Source organism: Palaemon carinicauda, unplaced genomic scaffold, assembly GCF_036898095.1.
Source record: "Palaemon carinicauda isolate YSFRI2023 unplaced genomic scaffold, ASM3689809v2 scaffold1292, whole genome shotgun sequence".
Taxonomy (NCBI): domain Eukaryota; kingdom Metazoa; phylum Arthropoda; class Malacostraca; order Decapoda; family Palaemonidae; genus Palaemon; species Palaemon carinicauda.
In genome coordinates, this window is record NW_027168807.1 from 25,001 (window position 1) to 48,489 (window position 23,489).

Genomic DNA, 23,489 nt, shown 5'->3' on the forward strand with positions numbered 1-23,489 from the left:
AAGAAGAGTTGTTAGCTGAGACTCAACGTCTCTCTAACGTCGTTGGAGCTCTTCAAATCGATAGGAAAATCGAGATGGACAATTTGACAAACATTAATGACGACCTGGAACTAACAAACGAAAATCTGAAAAAGGAAATCTTCAATCAAAACGTTGTCCTAGGAAAATATCAAACTGAGTTGACCGAGAAGGAAAAGGATATCAGCTCTAGAAAGGAAGTCGAGTCAAGATTCTTAGCAGAGAAAGAAGAGTTGTTAGCAGAGAAAGAAGAGTTGTTAGCAGAGAAAGAAGAGTTGTTAGCAGAGACTCAACGTCTCTCTAACGTCGTTGGAGCTCTTCAAATCGATAGGAAAATCGAGATGGACAATTTGGTAAACATTAATGACGACCTGGAACTAACAAACGAAAATCTGAAAAAGGAAATCTTCAATCAAAACGTTGTCCTTGGAAAATATCAAACTGAGATGACCAAGAAGGATCAGAAAATCATTGAACTTACAGAGCAATTGGAAAAAGCTCGCCAAGACAACAGAGAACTAAATAAGATAGTTCATGAGAAGATCGAAGTGATTGGGGAGATTTCAGTGGAGAGAAATGTACTTGAAAAGAGCCTAACTGAGGCAAGGATAAATGATATAATCAGGAATGAAAGGTACAAATGCCTCTTGGATGAGTTAGAATGTCTCAAGAAAGAACATTTAAATAAATTATGTGAGATGGAACAAAACCACCTAGAATTCGGTGAGAAACTACAAAAAGTGGATCGTGAAAAGGTGGCCTCTATTCATCGCCTGGAATCTGTATTTGAGGCAGAAATAGATGAACTGAATGAGACAAATGAAAAGCAAATGCAGATTATCAGAGAGATGGCAACAGAGAAAGAGAGGTTGGAAATTAGCCTGACTGAGGCCAGGATGGAAAACTTGACAAAGGAGGGAAATTACAGTTGCCTCGTAAAGACGTTAAAAGACGTTAAGAAGGAAGTCTATAGGCTGGAAGATGAGTTGTCTAAGGCTCAAGAAGAGATTGGCGAACTAAAGGAGACGATGACTTCCATGGCCAAGGAGAGAGATTCTCTCCAGGAACGCATCGGCCTTTTAAGTTCTAGTAAGGAAGTGGCAGAGAACAGGATCGTCCAAATCACCAAAGAAAATATTGGTCTGCAGGACGAGCTGCTTGCCGCAAATGAAATCACCTCTTTACTCAAGGAGAAACTTGAAGAGAGAGATAAGAAACAAGACGAAAACAAACCTGGAATAAGGAAAGTGAAACTTGGAAGATCAGGTTTAACAATCTCGACCGAGATGGATGTTAAGATGGATGAACAGAAGGAAGATGTCCAAATGGATGTTAAGATGGATAGACAGAAGGAAGATGTCCAAATGGATGTTAAGATGGATAGACAGAAGGAAGATGTCCAAATGGATGTTAAGATGGATAGACAGAAGGAAGAGGTCCAAATGGATGTTAAGATGGATAGACAGAAGGAAGAGGTCCAAATGGATGTTAAGATGGATAGACAGAAGGAAGATGTCCAAATGGATGTTAAGATGGATAGACAGAAGGAAGAGGTCCAAATGGATGTTAAGATGGATAGACAGAAGGAAGAGGTCCAAATGGATGTTAAGATGGATAGACAGAAGGAAGATGTCCAAATGGATGTTAAGATGGATAGACAGAAGGAAGATGTCCAAATAGATGTTAAGATGGATAGACAGAAGGATGTCCAAATGGATGTTAAGATGGATAGACAGAAGGAAGATGTCCAAATGGATGTTAAGATGGATAGACTGAAGGAAGATGTCCAAATGGATGTCATTGTCAATAAAAAAGGGGAAGACAGTGTAGTTAAGGCAGAGGACCTGCTTGCCAACGGACACAAGGAGGAGTTGGAGAACGAGCCTGACGGAGGGATATCTGGTTTGGGTCAGGTGTTGGGCAGACTACTAGCCTCAAAAGGACCTGTCCCTGTCAACTGCCTCCGGGAAGAGGAGAAACTCCAAAAGGAAAAGGAGGAAAAGCAAAAGGAAGAGAAGATTGCAAAGAAAAAACCCGCTCGCAAACCTATCGTCTTTGACCTGGAACCCGAGAATCATAAAAGGGTTTCTTCCTCACCCCATACAGGAAGAGGTACAGATGGGTTCTTTAACTCGACAATCTGCGGTGGATCTGAGGAAAAGCAAAAGGAAGAGAAGATTGCAAAGGAAAAACCCGCTCGCAAACCTATCGTCTTTGACCTGGAACCCGAGAATCATAAAAGGGTTTCTTCCTCACCCCATACAGGAAGAGGTACAGATGGGTTCTTTAACTCGACAATCTGCGGTGGATCTGAGGAAAAGCAAAAGGAAGAGAAGATTGCAAAGGAAAAACCTGCTCGCAAACCTATCGTCTTTGACCTGGAACCCGAGAATCATAAAAGGGTTTCTTCCTCACCCCATACAGGTGGACCTGGCAGTCATATCATCTTCCAAGGTGCAAAGGTTGGAGTTTACACCACAAGGGACTATGACGTCGAGGGTCACGTGACTGTCGACTTGGACGTCCCAAGCAAGTTCCACCGAGTCATATGTGGAGTGGGCGGAAAGACGCTGACGGAAATCACTCGACAGAGTGGCGTCAGCTTAATAAAGCTCCCATGGCAAATCAACAATAATCTAATCACCATTAGTGGTACCATCGAGCAGATTCAATTAGCAGCTACCCATATCGATAGGCTTCTGAGGAGACTTCGCTAAATTAATACTTGGATCAGCGAAGGGATGGAAAAAAACTATGACAAACAAAAACCCCCCCAAAATAAAAAAATCTAAAAAAAAAAATAAAAAAATCTAAAAAAAAAAAAAAAATCTAAAAAAAATAAAAAATCTAAAAAAAAAAAATCTAAAAAAAATAAAAAATCTAAAAAAAAAATCTAAAAAAAATAAAAAATCTAAAAAAAAAAAATAATAATCTTTTCAGTTTATTTTGTGAGGAAAAGGAGATTTAGCCGAGTGTTGCCAGGACCAAACCTTCAAATAATTGTGCTCAACCTATTCAGGACAAGTTCCAGACATCAGTTCCAAACGTAGATGATGCTTTCCCCCCCCCCCCCTGGATCTTTGGCCTGAATGACTGACTGCCCAGCTAGAAGGAGGAGGCTTGGAAGGACTGTCCAGCTTGAGGGATGCAAGGCTTAAATATCCAGCTCGAGGACAGTCTTTGCAGAGGGAAGAAACCTGGCGCGTTCCAGTATGCTATGTACCTTGGTGAACAAGTACAGGACGTTTGTCAAGTGTACAAATGGATCTATTCTGGATCTATTCTTCCGGATACCTCCCTTCGGGTGGTTCTGGGGGAATAATCTAGAAGACCAGCTCTGCAGAGGGAACGAGCTAGGCTTCTTTTAGTAAGCAGTAGACTTGTCCTTATATGTTGAAGAAGGAAGCTGTGTTTCTTCAAGCGAGGTCTGTCTGAACAGGTGCTCATCCAATGGCTGCAGCAGCTGATGGAGAGGGTTCAAGAAAGGATGGGGGCAGGGCAGCAGAGGAAGTTTTGGTAATGGCAGCACTCGAGATTAAGTTGATGTCCTCACATTCCTATTTTTGTTGGTAAGAGATAATGTATTTTTTTCTAAAGGATTATGATTTTGTGACTTTTTTTTTTAGTTTTGTGAAAGGAATATATAATTTTTATTTTGAAAGGAATAAATTCTTATTTCCTTTTGTGAAAGGAATTAATTTTTTTTTTTATTTTGTAAAAGGAATATTTTTTTAAGGAATAGTATTTTATTGTTTAGTTTTCTAGGCCGATAATGATGCTTGGCTTAACCGCCCAGCCAATGATGACGCTTGGCTTAACCGCCCAGCACATACTGACGCTTGGCTTAACGGCCCGACCAATGATGAAGCTTGGCTTAACCGCCCGGCCGATGATGACGCTTGGCTTAACCGCCCGGCACATACTGACGCTTGGCTTAACCGCCCGGCAAATGATGACTCTTGGCTTCACCGCCCGGCCAATAATGACGCTTGGCTTAACCGCCCGGCCGATGATGACGCTTGGCTTAACCGCCCGGCCGATGATGACGCTTGGCTTAACCGCCCGGCCGATGATGACGCTTGGCTTAACCGCCCGGCCGATGATGACGCTTGGCTTAACCGCCCGGCCGATGATGACGCTTGGCTTAACCGCCCGGCAGATGATGACGCTTGGCTTCACCGCCCGGCCAATAATAAAGCTTGGCTTAACCGCCCGGCAAATGATGACGCTTGGCTTAACCGCCCGGCAAATGATGACGCTTGGCTTCACCGCCCGGCCAATAATGACGCTTGGCTTAACCGCCCGGCCGATGATGACGCTTGGCTTAACCGCCCGGCCGATGATGACGCTTGGCTTAACCACCCGGCACATACTGACGCTTGGCTTAACCGCCCGGCAAATGATGACACTTGGCTTCACCGCCCGGCCAATAATGACGCTTGGCTTAACCGCCCGGCCGATGATGACGCTTGGCTTAACCGCCCGGCCGATAATGACGCTTGGCTTAACCGCCCGGCCGATGATGATGCTTGGCTTAACCGCCCGGCCGATGATGACGCTTGGCTTAACCGCCCGGCAGATGATGACGCTTGGCTTCACCGCCCGGCCAATAATGACGATTGGCTTAACCGCCCGGCAAATGATGACGCTTGGCTTAACCGCCCGGCAAATGATGACGCTTGGCTTCACCGCCCGGCCAATAATGACGCTTGGCTTAACCGCCCGGCCGATGATGACGCTTGGCTTAACCGCCCGGCCGATGATGACGCTTGGCTTAACCGCCCGGCCGATGATGACGCTTGGCTTAACCGCCCGGCCGATGATAACGCTTGGCTTAACCGCCCGGCCGATGATGACGCTTGGCTTAACCGCCCGGCCGATGATGACGCTTGGCTTAACCGCCCAGCCGATGATGACGCTTGGCTTAACCGCCCGGCCGATGATAACGCTTGGCTTAACCGCCCGGCAAATGATGACGCTTGGCTTCACCGCCCGGCCAATAATGACGCTTGGCTTAACCGCCCGGCCAATGATGACGCTTGGCTTCACCGCCCGGCCGATGATGACGCTTGGCTTCACCGCCCGGCCGATGATGACGCTTGGCTTAACCGCCCGGCCGATGATGACGCTTGGCTTAACCGCCCGGCCGATGATGACGCTTGGCTTAACCGCCCGGCCGATGATGACGCTTGGCTTAACCGCCCGGCCGATAATGACGCTTGGCTTCACCGCCCGGCCGATAATGACGCTTGGCTTAACCGCCCGGCAAATGATGACGCTTGGCTTCACCGCCCGGCCGATGATGACGCTTGGCTTAACCGCCCGGCAAATGATGACGCTTGGCTTCACCGCCCGGCCGATGATGACGCTTGGCTTAACCCCCCGGCCGATGATGACGCTTGGCTTAACCGCCTGGCCGATGATGACGCTTGGCTTAACCGCCCGGCCGATGATGACGCTTGGCTTAACCGCCCGGCCGATGATGACGCTTGGCTTAACCGCCCGGCCCATAATGACGCTTGGCTTAACCACCCGGCCGATGATGACGCTTGGCTTAACCGCCCGGCCGATGATGACGCTTGGCTTAACCGCCCGGCCGATGATGACGCTTGGCTTAACCGCCCGGCCGATGATGACGCTTGGCTTAACCGCCCGGCCGATGATGACGCTTGGCTTAACCGCCCGGCCGATGATGACGCTTGGCTTAACCGCCCGGCTGATGATGACGATTGGCTTAACCGCCCGGCAAATGATGACGCTTGACTTAACCGCCCGGCCGATGATGACGCTTGGCTTAACCGCCCGGCAAATGATGACGCTTGGCTTCACCGCCCGGCCAATAATGACGCTTGGCTTCACCGCCCGGCCGATAATGACGCTTGGCTTAACCGCCCGGCCGATGATGACGCTTGGCTTAACCGCCTGGCCGATGATGACGCTTGGCTTAACCGCCCGGCCGATGATGACGCTTGGCTTAACCGCCCGGCCGATGATGACGCTTGGCTTAACCGCCCGGCCGATGATGACGCTTGGCTTAACCGCCCGGCAAATGATGACGCTTGGCTTCACCGCCCGGCCAATAATGACGCTTGGCTTAACCGCCCGGCCGATGTTGACGCTTGGCTTAACCGCCCGGCCGATGATGACGCTTGGCTTAACCGCCCGGCCGATGATGACGCTTGGCTTAACCGCCCGGCAAATGATGACGCTTGGCTTAGCCGCCCGGCCAATAATGACGCTTGGCTTAACTGCCCGGCAAATGATGACGCTTGGCTTAACCGCCCGGCCGATGACGACGCTTGGCTTAACCGCCCGGCCGATGATGACGCTTGGCTTAACCGCCCGGCCGATGACGATGCTTGGCTTAACCGCCCGGCCAATAATGACGCTTGGCTTAACCGCCCGGCCGATGATGACGCTTGGCTTAACCGCCCGGCCAATGATGACGCTTGGCTTAACCGCCCGGCCGATGATGACGCTTGGCTTAACCACCCGGCCGATGATGACGCTTGGCTTAACCGCCCGGCAAATGATGACGCTTGGCTTAACCGCCCGGCCGATGATGACGCTTGGCTTAACCGCCCGGCCAATAATGATGCTTGGCTTAACCGCCCGGCCGATGATGACGCTTGGCTTAACCGCCCGGCAAATGATGACGCTTGGCTTAACCGCCCGGCAAATGATGAAGCTTGGCTTAACCACCCGGCCGATGATGACGCTTGGCTTAACCGCCCGGCAAATGATGACGCTTGGCTTAACCGCCCGGCACATACTGACGCTTGGCTTAACCGCCCGGCTGATGATGACGCTTGGCTTAACCGCCCGGCCGATGATGACGCTTGGCTTAACCGCCCGGCCGATGATGACGCTTGGCTTAACCGCCCGGCCGATGATGACGCTTGGCTTAACCGCCCGGCCGATGATGACGCTTGGCTTAACCGCCCGGCAGATGATGACGCTTGGCTTAACCGCCCGGCCGATGATGACGCTTGGCTTAACCGCCCGGCCGATGATGACGCTTGGCTTAAACGCCCGGCCGATGATGACGCTTGGCTTAACCGCCCGGCCAATAATGACGCTTGGCTTAACCGCCCGGCCGATGATGACGCTTGGCTTAACCGCCCGGCCGATGATGACGCTTGGCTTCACCGCCCGGCCAATAATGACGCTTGGCTTAACCGCCCGGCAAATGATGACGCTTGGCTTCACCGCCCGGCCAATAATGACGCTTGGCTTAACCGCCCGGCAAATGATGACGCTTGGCTTCACCGCCCGGCCGATGATGACGCTTGGCTTCACCGCCCGGCCGATGATGACGCTTGGCTTAACCGCCCGGCCGATGATGACGCTTGGCTTAACCGCCTGGCCGATGATGACGCTTGGCTTAACCCCTCGGCCGATGATGAGGCTTGGCTTAACCGCCCGGCCGATGATGAGGCTTGGCTTAACCGCCCGGCCGATGATGACGCTTGGCTTAACCGCCCGGCCAATGATGAGGCTTGGCTTAACCGCTCGGCCGATGATGACGCTTGGCTTAACCGCCCGGCCGATGATGACGCTTGGCTTAACCGCCCGGCCGATGATGACGCTTGGCTTAACCGCCCGGCCGATGATGACGCACTTAACCGCCCGACCAATGATGACGCTTGGCTTCACCACCCGGCCAATAATGACGCTTGAGTTAACCGCCTGGCACATACTGACGCTTGGCTTAACCGCCCGGCCAATGATGACGCTTGGCTTAACCGCCCGGCCAATGATGACGCTTGGCTTAACCGCCCGGCCAATAATGATGCTTGGCTTAACCGCCCAGCACATATTGACGCTTGGCTTAACCGCCCGGCCAATAATGACGCTTGGCTTAACCGCCCGGCTGATACTGATGCTTCTATTTGTTTCTCTTCTTCAGCATTTATTATTAATCATGAATTTTGAATTGTTGAGATGATGATAGAAAAAAAAGGGAGGGAATGAGGGTCGTGGGAACCAAGCCTGCTGAAAAGTAGGCAAAACCCACCTGATGAGCCCTTTGGTGAGGGCGAAACCCTAATTTGCATTTTTCTGGAGGTAGTAATGGTATTAGAATATATGAATGAAATATATATATATATATATATATATATATATATATATATATATATATATATATATATATATATATATATATATATATATATATATATATATATATATATATATATATATATATATGTCATACAATTGCTCTTTTATTATAGATGGGAGATTTGATTGAAAATATACATTATTTAGGAAATGTTCTATTTGATAAGTATAATTAATATTTAAAATAAAATGATGATATTTTTCAGGTCTGATTCCAATGTGTTGGGACAACACCGAGTGAGGTGTGGGAGATCCTTACGGCTCCAAAGACCTACAACGACGGCAACAGGTTTAAGGTTTAAAGGTTGCCCAAGGATAGCATTGACAATTTGGAAGAGACAGGCCATGTATACATATATATATATATATATATATATATATATATATATATATATATATATATAAATATATATATATATATATATATATATATATATATATATATATATATATATATATATATATATATATATAAATATATATATATATATAAATATATATATATATATATATATAAATATATATATATAAATATATATATATATATATATATATATATATATATATATATATATATATATATATATATATATATATATATATATATATACATACAAAGGCTATATGGTCATCATCTAAGGCCACTCTCCACCCAAGCTAGGACCCTGGGGGGTCAAACAGTGGCTACTGATGACGCTAGGTTAACCCCCCTCCCCATATTCCTAGCTCAAAAGGATGGTATGACTACTCCTCGCCTCCTACCTGAGGAACTGGGAAAGCTGCACGTGAATATACTATATATATACAGTATATATATATATATATATATATATATATATATATATATATATATATATATATATATATATATATATATATATAATGTATATAGACAAACACTTACCCTTTATTAAATAAGAAATTTCTTTTACCGAATAGCCTATATGTGTATAGTATATATATTATGGGGTTATTCTGGACAATCTCCCTTATATAATAAAGAGCAAGTGTTTGTCTATACACACACAAACACACACAAACACACACACACACACATATATATATATATATATATATATATATATATATATATATATATATATATATATATATATATATATATATCAAATAAGCCATATATATTTTTGATACATTAATGTCTGGATTCTCTTAAAGACCTTGGGATCAGAGCCCCAGGCGAAATCACACAAAGACAAGAGCTTGGCTCCGGCCGGGAATCGAACCCTGGTCGGCAAGCTTGTATAGACAGTGACTAAGCCACTTGGCCACGAAGAAAGATAAAAGTCAATGACAATTCTTCTGTACTTATACCTGTCGAATTCAGGTATTTTGTACTTAGAATTGAAATCAACCCATCTTCACCATCGTAGCCAATTGGTAGTTTGTTACTTGGCATTCAATTAATGATGAATTTTGCACATTTTTATGTGTTTTTCATATTCAAATAAGCCATGTATATTTTTTATACATTAATGTCTGGATTCTCTTAACGACCTCGGGATCAGAGCCCCAGGCGAAATCACACAAAGACAAGAGCTTGGCTCCGGCCGGGAATCGAACCCTGGTCGGCAAGCTTGAATGCCAAGTAACAAACTACCAATTAGCTACGATGGTGAAGATGGGTTGATTTCAATTCTAAGTACAAAATACCTGAATTCGACAGGTATAAGTACAGAAGAATTGTCATTGACTTTTATTTTTCTTCGTGGCCAAGTGGCTTAGTCACTGTCTATATAAGCTTGCCGACCAGGGTTCGATTCCCGGCCGGAGCCAAGCTCTTGTCTTTGTGTGATTTCGCCTGGCGCTCTGATCCCGAGGTCGTTAAGAGAATCCAGACATTAATGTATCAAAAATATATATGGCTTATTTGAATATGAAAAACACGTAAAAATTTGCAAAATTTATCATTAATTGAATGCCAAGTAACAAACTACCAATTAGCTACGATGGTGAAGATGGGTTGATTTCAATTCTAAGTACAAAATACCTGAATTCGACAGGTATAAGTACAGAAGAATTGTCATTGACTTTTATCTTTCTTCGTGGCCAAGTGGCTTAGTCACTGTCTATATAAGCTTGTCGACCAGGGTTCGATTCCCAGCCGGAGCCAAGCTCTTGTCTTTGTGTGATTTCGCCTGGCGCTCTGATCCCGAGGTCGTTAAGAGAATCCAGACATTAATGTATCAAAAATATATATGGCTTATTTGAATATGAAAAACACGTAAAAATTTGCAAAATTTATCATTAATTGAATGCCAAGTAACAAACTACCAATTAGCTACGATGGTGAAGATGGGTTGATTTCAATTCTAAGTACAAAATACCTGAATTCGACAGGTATAAGTACAGAAGAATTGTCACTGACTTTTATCTTTCTTCGTGGCCAAGTGGCTTAGTCACTGTCTATACAGCTTGCCGACCAGGGTTCGATTCCCGGCCGGAGCTAAGCTCTTGTCTTTGTGTGATTTTGCCTGGGGCTCTGATCCCAAGGTCGTTAAGAGAATCCAGACATTAATGTGTCAAAAATATATATGGCTTATTTGAATATGAAAAACACGTAAAAATGTGCAAAATTTATCATTAATTGAATGCCAAGTAACAAACTACCAATTAGCTACGATGGTGAAGATGGGTTGATTTCAATTCTAAGTACAAAATACCTGAATTCGACAGGTATAAGTACAGAAGAATTGTCATTGACTTTTATCTTTCTTGGTGGCCAAGTGGCTTAGTCACTGTCTATACAAGCTTGCCGACCAGGGTTCGATTCCCGGCCGGAGCCAAGCTCTTGTCTTTGTGTGATTTCGCCTGGGGCTCTGATCCCGAGGTCGTTAAGAGAATCCAGACATTAATGTATCAAAAATATATATGGCTTATTTGGATATATATATATATATATATATATATATATATATATATATATATATCTAAATATATATACATATATATATATATATATATATATATATATATATATATATATATATATATATATATATATATATAGAGAGAGAGAGAGAGAGAGAGAGAGAGAGAGAGAGAGAGAGAGAGAGAGAGAGAGAGAGAGAGAGAGAGAATCCTAAAGCTTAAAAGAAAAAAGCAAACTCAGAAAAAGCGAACAATGTAGGCTAACCACAAACTCCACCACACTTCCCTTCATCATTAAATCTGGCCGTGATTCAGAATTTTGTTTTCCTTCAATGTCAAAAGCTGACATTCTACTTTCACATGCATAATTGGTTCTTATATGAAATTTCATTCAAGACCTTGACTCATTTCACAATGAACCTTTATATGGAACTTTCATTCAAGACCTTGGCTCGTTTCACAATGAACCTTTATATAGAACTTTCATTCAAGACCTTGACTCGTTTCACAATGAACCTTTATATAGAACTTTCATTCAAGACCTTGACTCGTTTCACAATGAACCTTTATATAGAATTTTCATTCAAGACCTTGACTCATTTCACAATGAACCTTTATGTAGAACTTTCATTCAAGACCTTGACTCATTTCACAATGAACCTTTATGTAGAACTTTCATTCAAGACCTTGACTCATTTCACAATGAACCTTTATATAGAACTTTCATTCAAGACCTTGACTCATTTCACAATGAACCTTTATATAGAACTTTCATTCAAGACCTTGACTCATTTCACAATGAATCTTTACGTTTATATGAAATAAAATATTGTAAAATTTGAGAAAATATCACTATTATCGACAGAATTTTTGTATGCTCAATTCAAAAGCAGTTCATTGCTACCTATGACGGTATTCAATGCTGCTTTAGAAACGTCCCTGTCTCGCAATCTCCTGGACAGGGGTTCGAGATATGCTTGAGCTCAATAGTTTCTTGTAGTATCTGCAACCTAACCATCCTTGAGAGTTAAGAATGGGGGCTTTAGTGGAGCCTATAGGTTCATCTGCTGAGTAATCAGAAGCCATTGTCTGGTCCTCCCTGGTCATAGCTTGATAGAGAGGGCCTTGGTTGCTGATCATATGTATATATGGTCAGGCTCTAGGGCATTGTTCTACAAACTAGGGTATTGTCACTTTCCCTTGCCTCTGCCATTCTTGAGTGACCTTTAAAGCTTGAATTGACATTAAATGTAGTGATATTACTCCAGCCACTTGTTTGCATTATAACTCACCAGGCCAATCTTGGACTTTCATACCTTGCCACTTGTCGGTTTAAAGGTTGTTCATAAATGGCAAAGGTAAGGGATTGACAATGCCCTGGAGACTAATCCTATACACATTTGATCAGCACCCAAGATCCCTCTCCACCAAGCTAGGACCAAGGAGGCCCAGGCAATAGTTACTGGTGACTCAGCAGGTTAACCTATAGGCTCCCTCAAACACCCATCCTTAGCTCACACATATAGTGAGGTTGCAGACACTACAATAAACTATAAAGCTTAAGCAGGTCTAGAACCCCAGTCTACCATATCGCCAGGCAGGGAAGTTTCCAATAGTATACCATGTTGTAAGAGTATTTGAGGCCAAGATAACTTTACCTGGCGTTTCACTGCTGCAATTATAAGGTGAGGTGCGACGCGACACATGGCCTTATGCCAGGAAATGACCCCGTTTATTCTCCAGACCATACGGGGGTTACCAGGTCATTAGATGGAATTTATTCTTCAGACTAAACAGATGCTAGCAAGGGTTGTTACCGGGTTATTAGATGGATTTAATTCTCCAGACCACACAGACGCTAGCAATGGTTACCAGGTCATTAGATGGAATATATTCTTCAGACCATACAGACTCTATCAAGGGTTACCAGGTCAGTAGATGGAATTTAGACGCTAGGAAGGGTTGTTACCGGGTTATTAGAGGGAATTTATTCTCCAGACCGTAAAGACGCTAGCTAGGGTTACCAGGTCATTAGATGCAATTTATTCTTCAGACCATACAAACGCTAGCAAGGGTTACCAGGTCATTGGATGGAATTTATTCTTCAGACTATACAGGCGCTAGCAAGGGTTACCAGGTCATAAGATGGAATTTATTCTTCAGACCATACGGATGCTAGCAAGGTTTACCAGGTCATTAGCTGGAATTTATTCTTCAGACCATGCGGACGGTAGCAAGGGTTACCAGGTCATTAGAGGGAATTTTTACTCCAGACCATACAGATGCTAGCAAGGGTTACCAGGTCGTTAGATGGAATTTATTCCCCCAGACCATACAGATGCTAGCAAAGGGTTACCAGGTCATTAGATGGAATTTATTCTCCAGACCATATAAACGCTAGATAGGGTTACCAGGTCGTTAGATGGAATTTATTCCCCCAGACCATACAGATGCTAGCAAAGGGTTACCAGGTCATTAGATGGAATTTATTCTCCAGACCATATGGACGCTAGCAAGGGTTACCAGGTCATTAGATGGATTCTTTTCTTTTTTAAAGGTTGATTTAATGCCCATTGAAGCTTTAAAGGTCACTCATGACCGGCATAGGCATGGGACAGTGACAGTGCCCTAGTTTGTAGAACAATGCCCTAGAGCCTGACCATATATACATATGATCAGCACCCAAGGCCCCTCTCTATCAAGCTAGGACCAGGGAGGACCAGACAATGGCTTCTGCTTACTGAGCAGATGGACTCTATAAGAGTTCTAATTTTAATAAATATCATTACTATATAATGTTAATGAATAGACTCAATTATACTCTATATCAAAATGAAGTTTTCCTTTTAGTGAATCAAAGATGCACTAGACATTATTATTGAACAATGGATATACAAAATTTAATCAGAAAATGAAACTTGCGCTAATTAGGGTCACATAGAACACGTAGCTATAAACGCCTAAATGCCTCTTGTTCAGCACAGCTTGTAAAAGGAGAAAGTTTATATATCTTGATTGTTGCCGGAGAATAAAGGTGTTTATGTAAATTACACAGGAAAAGGATCCTTCAGGTTGATGACACTTAAAGAGAGAGAGAGTGCGTGAAACTGCAGTGAAATTATTTGGTGGAAGCCTGATAGAAGCGTCCTTGTGACAATATGTTGGATGTGAGTTCGAGACTCGCTCGAACTCGATAGTTTCTTGTAGTGTCTGCAACCTCACCATCCTTGTGGGCTAGGGATGGGGAATTTTGTGGGAGCCTATATGTCTACCTGCTGAGTCATCAGCAGACATTGCCTGGTGTTCCCTGGTCCTAGCTTGATATAAAGGGGGCTTGGGTCCTGATCATATGTATATATGGTCAGTCTCTAAGACACTGATATGTCCCTTGTCTCTGTTATTCATAAGGCACCTTTAAACCTTCAACAAGTATTAAGAGACTCTTCTGAAAATTACTAATCTCTGAGAGGCAGGAGTCTCCCAATATTGAAGATCTGTACCTAAAGTTAACCATTATCACACTAATATAATTGATACCACGTCATTGCCAACGAAGACATCATATAAAGATCGTTAACATTATTGTCACAATAGGTCCATATATGTCAATTTCATCTAGGTGTTGGGATCAGATCAGATCAGATTCAGGTTGAGGCTTTGCCTTTGCAACGGCGCCTCTGTGTCTTTTAGTTTTGTGTATTCCTTATTTTCACTAGTTTTTCTCTTTTCATCCACATTTGTTGTAGTACTCTTTTCTTATCTTCAATATTTTCTTCACAAAAAAGGAATTTTCCAACTGTTTGTGCACTATCTTCTTCGTATGGTTGTTGGAGCTGAAAGACCGAAGATATTAAGGCTTCCAAGAAGAAACTGAAGGCTTGTTTTCTAAAGTGCTTCCATAACGTGGACTTTAAAATCATAACTAATCCACTCCCCGTAAACATACCTAAAATTGAACTACTGAAAAAATACTCTAAAAAGTCTAAATAATCAATTTCATCTAAGTGTTGGGAACCTCTGAAAGACCGAAGATATTAAGGCTTCCAAGAAGAAACTGAAGACTCTTGTTTTCTAAAGTGCTTCCATAACGTGGACTTTAAAATTAGAACTAATCCACTCCTCGTAAACATACCTAAAAATGTACTGAAAAAAATACTCTAAAAAGTCTAAATAATTATTCAAACTAACCTCCAGAAATGAAGTTCAAATCCTGAACATTTGTCACCGCATTTGTTACATTTGGCTCCTGCTCCCAGGTCATGTGCCAATCTCGGCTTCCTCTTCTTCCGATTTTCGATGTCGAAGATATACGGGTTTGGTCTCATGCTGCCCACTTCGTTAGCCATGATGCTGGTGTTTTCTGGGGGGAAATTATATAAAATAAGAGGGAAATTATATAAAATAAGAGGGAAATAATATAAAATAAGAGGGAAATAATATAAAATAAGAGGGAAATTTATATAAAATACAGGGGAAATCATATAAAATACGGGGGAAAATTATATAAAATACGGGGGAAAATTATATTAAAAAAGGGGGAAAATTATATAAAATAAGGGGGAAAATTATATAAAATACGGGGGAAATCATATAAAATAGGGGGGGGGAATCATATAAAATAGGAGAAAATCATATACGATAGAAGGGAAATTATATAAAATACGGGGGAAATCATATAAAACAGGGGGAGGAAATCATATAAAATAGGGGAAAATCATATAAGATAAAAGGGAAATTATATAAAATAAAGGAGAAAATTATATAAAATACGGGGGTAATCACATCAAATAAGGGAGAAATCATATCAAATAAGGGAAACTCATATCAAATAAGGGAAAAATAATATCAAATAAGGTAAAAATCCCATCAAATAAGGAAACAATCATATTAAATAATGGAAAACCATATCAAATAAGGGTGAAACTATATAAAAAGGGGAAAATCATATCAAATAAGGAATAAAATTACATTAAATAAGGGAAAATCATATTGAATAAGGGAAAATCATATCAAATAAGGAATAAATCATATCAATTAAGGGAAAAATTACAATGGAACAAAAATCATATCAAACAGGGAAAAAAACATTAAATAAGGAACAAATCACATTGAATAAGGAAAAAATCACACCAAATAAGGGGAAAATCATATCAAATGAGGGAAATATCATGGCAATTAAGGAATAAAATCGCATCCAATAGAGGAAAAATCATCAAATAAAGGAAAATTATATCAAATAAGAAAAAAATCATAACAAATTAGGGAAAATCTCATCAAATCAAATAAAAATCACATCAAATAAAGGAAAATCACACCAATTAAGGGAAAATCATATCAATTAAAGGAAAATCACAATAATTAAGGGAAAATCATATCGATTAAGGGAAAAATCATCCAATTAAGGGAAAATCCTATCAATTAAGGGAAAAATCATATCAATTAAGGGAAACATCCCATCAAACAAGGAAATAATCACATTAGATAAGGTAAAATCATACCAATTAAGGTAAAAATCATAACAAATGAGGGAAAAATCATCCAAATTAAGGGAAAATCCTATCAATTAAGGGAAAAATCATATCAATTAAGGGAAAAATCCCATCAAACAAGGAAATAATCACATTAGATAAGGTAAAATCATACCAATTGAGGTAAAAATCATAACAAATGAGGGAAAAATCATATCAATTAAGGGAAAAATCCCATCAAACAAGGAAATAATCACATTAAATAAGGTAAAATCATACCAATTAAGGTAAAAATCATAACAAATGAGGGAAAAACCATCCAAATTAAGGGAAAATCCTATCAATTAAGGGAAAAATCATATCAATTAAGGGAAAAATCCCATCAAACAAGGAAATAATCACATTAGATAAGGTAAAATCATACCAATTAAGGTAAAAATCATAACAAATGAGGGAAAAATCATATCAATTAAGGGAAAATCCCATCAAATAGAGAAAAAATCACATCAAATAGGGAAAATCATATAAAATAAATGAAAACATAAAATAAGGAAAATATCACATCATATAAGGGAGAAATCGCATCATATAAGGGAGAAATCGCATCAAATAAGGGAAAATCATATCAAATAAGGGAAAATCATATCAAATAAGGGAAAATCATAACGAATAAGGGAAAACTCATAACAAATAAGGGAAACATCATATCAAATGAGGGATAATCACATCAAATAAAGAAAAAAAATGTCCTCAAATACTGGAAAAATCACATCATATAAGGAAAAAATCATTACAAATACGGGAAAAATCACATCAAAAAAGGAAAAACCTTTACAAATAAAGAAAAAATCACAAATTAAAGGAAAAATCACATAAAAAAGGGAAAAATCACATAAAATAAGGAAAAAATCAGAGCAAATTAAGGAAAAAATCAGACCAAATTAAGGAAAAATATCAAATAAAAGAAAAAAGGCATCGTTTGACAACCTTGATTGAATCTATTTATTTATAGATTATAGATTAGTCCCCAAGACCCCTCTCCACCCAAGCTAAGACCAAGAAGGGCCAGGCAATGGCTGCTGATGACTCAGCAGACAGACCTATAGGCTCCCCTATACCTCCCATCTTAAGTTCACAAAGATGTTGAGGTTGCAGCGACCAAAGAAACTAAAGAGTTTGAGAGGCTCGAAGCTCAGTCTGGCGTTATTGCCCCTTTCCACTCAAGCTAGGACCAAGAAGGGCCAGGCAATGGCTGTTGATGACTCAGCAGATAGACCTATAGGCTCCCCTAAACCTCCCATCATTAGCTCACAAGAATGGCGAGGTTGCAGCGACCAAAGAAACTAACGCGTTTGAGCGGGACTCGAACCCCCGTCTGGCGTTCACCAGTCAGGGACGTTACCACATCTGCCACCAAAACAAGTGATCTTTTAACAGATGCAAAGTACAGCAATACAGCAACCTTGTCATGCACTTGTGGGTTTCGTTACAACGCAGACCATGACATTTATTTACCTTGAGAAATGTAACCAGCGTGAAAACCGGTGGCAACCAGTTATATTAAGAGGATAAACAATGTCAATAAACAGAAGTTCTGTTCACTTAAGTCCTATTCTACTGCAAACAGTTCAGATTCTCCTAAATAAAAAAAAAAAAATCTTTTCGTACTAAGGATATAAATGTCAATGTATTTACTTGCTTTAAAGAAACGAATTATCTATCGTTTATGGAGAATATTATTATTGTAATACCCATATTGACCTTCAAATCTTATCAATTTCAAAAACACTTGTTCTACCAGCATCTCTTCACTTTGTTTACAAGTATTACCGTACGTGGGAGTTTAGTATATATATAAAAATGTATAATGTCTTAGAAACAAAAATTAGATTTTATTTTTTTCACTTTATCATTAAGCTGATTGACCCTTGGCTTATATGAATATACTGTATATGAAAATCACGTATAAATGTGCAAAATTATAATTGCACACACACACTATAGATAGACCTCTATATATATATATATATATATATATATATATATATATATATATATATATATATATATATATATATATATATATATATATATATATATATATATACATATACATATATATATACACATATACATATATATATATATATATATATATATATATATATATATATATATATACATATACACACACATATATATATATATATATATATATATATATATATATATATACTGTATGTGTGTGTCTGTGTTAAGAATTCCCGATTGCAACAGACAGCAAAGGAGAAATTACATACGGATCACACTTGTACTTACACCGAAATTAATATAATTAAAGTCTTAATTGACAATTATCAAAACCTTACATCTCATCTTGGCAAAGTGAAAGGAAAAAAAAACTACCAATGATTTACTTAATAACAAAATGACTAAGATAAGATCTAGAGTTTTTAAATATGCGGCCCCAAGACTACGAAAAACTAACACGAGACATCCAAAAGACTGAATATATTAAGGCTTTCAGGAAGAAGCCGAAGTCTTTCTTGTTTCATAAGTGCTTTGATAAGTGGTTTTGACAGTTAACAGAATACGCTGTGATACTCTTAAATACCTAAGAATTTATGCAACAGATAGATATTGTAGTTGTAAGTCCAGTAGGACACAATGTTCCCCACTGTTTTATATTATTATTTTTATTATTATTATTATTATTATTACTAGCCAAGCTACAACTCTAGTTGGAAAAGCAAGAGGGTATAAGCCCAAGGACTCCAACAGGGAAAAATAGCCAAGTGAGGAGAGGAAATAAGGAAATCAATAAGTGACATAAGTAGTATTTCTTATTACTAGCCAAGCTACAACCCTAGTTGTAAAAGCAAGATGCTATAAGCCCAAGGACTCCAACAGGAAAAAATAGCCCAGTGAGGAGAGGAAATAAGGAAATCAATAATTGATATAAGACGTATTTCTCATTACTAGCCAAGCTACAACCCTAGTAGAAAAAGCAAGATGCTATAAGCCCAAGGACTCCAACAGGGGAAAAATAGCCAAGTGAGGAAAAGAAATCAGGAAATATATAAACGATATAAGAAGTAATTATTATTATTATTATTATTATTATTATCATTATTACTAGCTAAGCTACAACCCTAGTTGGAAAAGCAAGATGCTATAAGCCCAAGGATTCCAACAGGGAAAAATAACCAAGTGGGGAAAGGATATAAGGAAATCAATAAGTGATATGAGAAGTATTTCTTATTACTAGCCAAGCTATAACCCTAGTTGGAAAAGTAAGATGCTATAAGCACAAGGAGTCAAACAGGAGAAAAATAACCCAGTGAGGAAAGGAAATAAGGAAATCAATAAGTGATATAAGAAGTATTTCTTATTACTAGCCAAGCTACAACCCTACTTGGAGAAGCAAGATGCTGTAAGCCCAAGGACCAAGGACTCCAACAGAGGAAAAATAGCCTAGTGAGGAAAGGAAATAAGGAAATAAGTAAATGAGGAGAGAAATTAACAATAAATCATTCTAAAAACAGTAACAGACCTGAAAAGTAAGCTCGAAAACTTTCAAGTTAACTAACTGAAAAAAAAGCGTACTACAGATATGCAATAAATAAACCTTAAAGTAAATAAAATCACAAACTCTACTTGGATTTGGAGTAAGCTTTACAAGGAAGGTTTTCTTGAGCAAGCGAAGATCAAATGAATATCTAGGTGACCTTGGCAACAAAACCCGAAGCGCTTCTTTTTCGATGATCCAGTTGCACATAGGTCGTCTTCTGTTGTTAGGCTGGACTATGATAAACTAGCTGTTCAAGTAATTGTTATAAGTAAATCTGACATTAATACAAAGTGACCAAGTATTCTTAAGTAACTGCAATTAAGTATTCTTCTTAAGTAGGCCTTACTGCAATAATCTAGTGACCGAGTATTTCTCATAAGTAAATCTACAATAATCTAAAGTGACCAAGTTTTTCTCATAAGTAAATCTGCCAAGTCTAAATTGAACCAGTATTCCTCACAAGTAAATCTACAATAATCTAAAGTGACAATGTACTCTTAAGTAAATCTACAATAATGTAAAGTGACCTAGCATTCCTTATAAGTAAATCTGCCAATAGACTAATGTGGAGAGTATTACCCACAAGTAAATCTACAATAATCTAAAGTGGCTAAGTACTCTTAAGTAAATTTACAATAATCTAAAGTGACCAAGCATTCCTTGTAAGTAAATCTGCCAATAGTTTAAAGTGAGCAAGTATTCCTCATAAGTAAATCTACAATAATCTAAAGTGGCTAAGTATTCTTAAATCTACAATAATCTAAAGTGACCAAGAATCCATCACAAGTAAATCTACAATAATCTAAAGTGACCAAGAATTCCTCATAATTATTCTACAATAATCTAAAGTGACCATGCATTCCTTATAAGTAAATCTACAATAATCTAAAGTGACCAAGAATTCCTCATAAGTAAATCTACAATAATCTAAAGTGACCAAGTATTCATCACAAGTAAATCTACAATAATCTAAAGTGACCAAGAATTCCTCATAAGTAAATCTACAATAATCTAACGTGACCAAGAATTTCTCATAAGTAAATCTACAATAATGTAAAGTGACTACGTATTCCTCCTCACAAGTAGCCTAAATCTACAATAATTTAAAGTGACCAAGAATTCCTCATAAGTAAATCTACAATAATCTAAAGTGACTACGTATTCCTCCTCACTAGTAGCCTAAATCTACAATAATCTAAAGTGACCAAGAATTCCTCATAAGTAAATCTACAATAATCTAACGTGACCAAGAATTTCTCATAAGTAAATCTACAATAATGTAAAGTGACTACGTATTCCTCCTCACAAGTAGCCTAAATCTACAATAATTTAAAGTGACCAAGAATTCCTCATAAGTAAATCTACAATAATCTAAAGTGACTACGTATTCCTCCTCACTAGTAGCCTAAATCTACAATAATCTAAAGTGACCAAGAATTCCTCATAAGTAAATCTACAATAATCTAAAGTGAACCAGTATTTCTCATAAATAAATCTACAATAATCTAAAGAGACCAAGAATTCCTCATAAGTAAATCTACAATAACCTAAAAGTAAATCCACAATGAATCTCTAAGAACACGGAGACGAAAGCTGAGAAAGAAAGGACTTTGACTAGCGAAGTTACACCCTACAGCAGATGTGGTTTAATCAGTTTGACCGGGATAAACATGAAGCTTATCAACGAACACATCGTATCTTATCTGATAACAGCACATTTGAGAATGCAAAGTGGCATGTTGATAGGATTAGATGTTTTGTTCAAGGGCCACAGGAGATATCATAGATATCAACAATGCAACGATCTGTTGGTTTACTGAAACCTAATTAGACCTATGAACTAATGATCACAAATCGATTTATACCATAAAGACTACATTGGTTATTCCATAATTATCTGGACCTAGGTCTATGGAATACAATATTCTATAACCTTGAATACAACAACAACAACAACAACAACAAATGTGTTGGTTTACTGAAAACGAATTAGACCTATGAACTGATAATCACAGATCAATTTATACCAGAAAGACTACAGTGGTTATTCCATAATTATCTGGACCTAGGTCTATAGAATACAATATTGTATAACCTTGAATACAACAACAACAACTGCAACCGTTTCTGGTCCATTGCAGGACAATGGCCTCAGACATGTCTTTATTCATGTCTATAGTTTGGTCAGTTTTCATCACTACGATGCCACGTGTGGATTGGTGATGAGAAATTTTCGTCAGATCGCTCTTAGCAAACCAACCTAGTATGGGTGGCCCTGACTAGTACAGCTTTGCTGATCATGGCGATACGCAAACCCTTTCACCACGTTAAGGTATCCCCACCCAGAAAGGGGCAACTATAGACGACAAATTGGGAAAAATGTGTGAATAAATATCGAAAATTGTTCAAAAATTTGATAATTTTTTCTATAATTTTTACCAGAGGGTTTCGGTGACTAATAAAGTTCCTAATATTATACAGATTCAAGAATTTGACAATAAATATCACTGCCTTAATTCAATATAGCGAATCATATCTATTTATTAATTTTAATGTTACTGTTCTTAAAATATTTTCCTTGTTTCCTTTCCTCACTAGGCTATTTTCCCTAATGGAGCCCCTGGGCTTATAGCAGTCTGCTTTTCCAACTAGGTTTGTAGCTTAGCATGTAATAATAATAATAAATAATAATAATAATAATAATAATCACACTTCTAGTCTGCGTAACTGTACGACATAGGCCTAACCAAGTAAATTAGAAATGAATAATAGATAAACATGTTTACATGTATTGTTTACAAAGGGTAGCCTACCTCTGATATAATCTACTAAGAGTAGATTTCTTATGCAAACAAATTAAGGCTACGAGAGAGAGAGAGAGAGAGAGAGAGAGAGAGAGAGAGAGAGATTCCTGATCACATATGTGTAAGGTATTAACTTTATTATCATTTGCTGTGATTACTAGCTGAGCTACAACCCTAGTTGGAAAAGCAGGATGCTATAAGCCCAAGGCCTCTAACAGGAAAAATAGGACAAAGCCTAAAGGAAATAAGGATATAGATAAACTATATGTAAGAAGTCTTTTTATAGTTTATTTATGACATATTTGTTTTTGGTGTTGTTAATAATTTATATATGACATGTCTGTTTTGACGTTGTTACTGTTTTTAGAATGATTTATTGTTAATTTGTTCTCTTCATTTATTTATTTCCTTATTCCCTTTCCTCACTGGGCTATTTTTCCCTGTTGGAGCCCCTAGGTTTATAGCATCTTGCTTTTCCAACTAGGGTTGTAGCTTGGATAATAATAATAATAATAATAATAATAATAATAATAATAATAAATAAAATATCATAACATTTACAACGTTAAAATAGATGTCATATATAAACAATTTAGTGAGAATCATGTCAATCTG

The 23,489-nt window shown here is 39.4% G+C and overlaps 1 protein-coding gene across 2 annotated transcripts in view; it reads right to left on the reverse strand.

The window, feature by feature from the left end:
* LOC137635474 (TATA-box-binding protein-like) overlaps positions 1-23,489 on the reverse strand; it is a 36,204-nt gene that overhangs the window by 8,761 nt on the left and 3,954 nt on the right. For both annotated transcript variants that reach the window (XM_068367935.1, XM_068367936.1), the window contains exon 2: positions 15,220-15,391. In XM_068367935.1, coding sequence (XP_068224036.1) covers positions 15,220-15,391 — 172 coding nt within the window. The remainder of the gene's footprint in view (positions 1-15,219; positions 15,392-23,489) is intronic.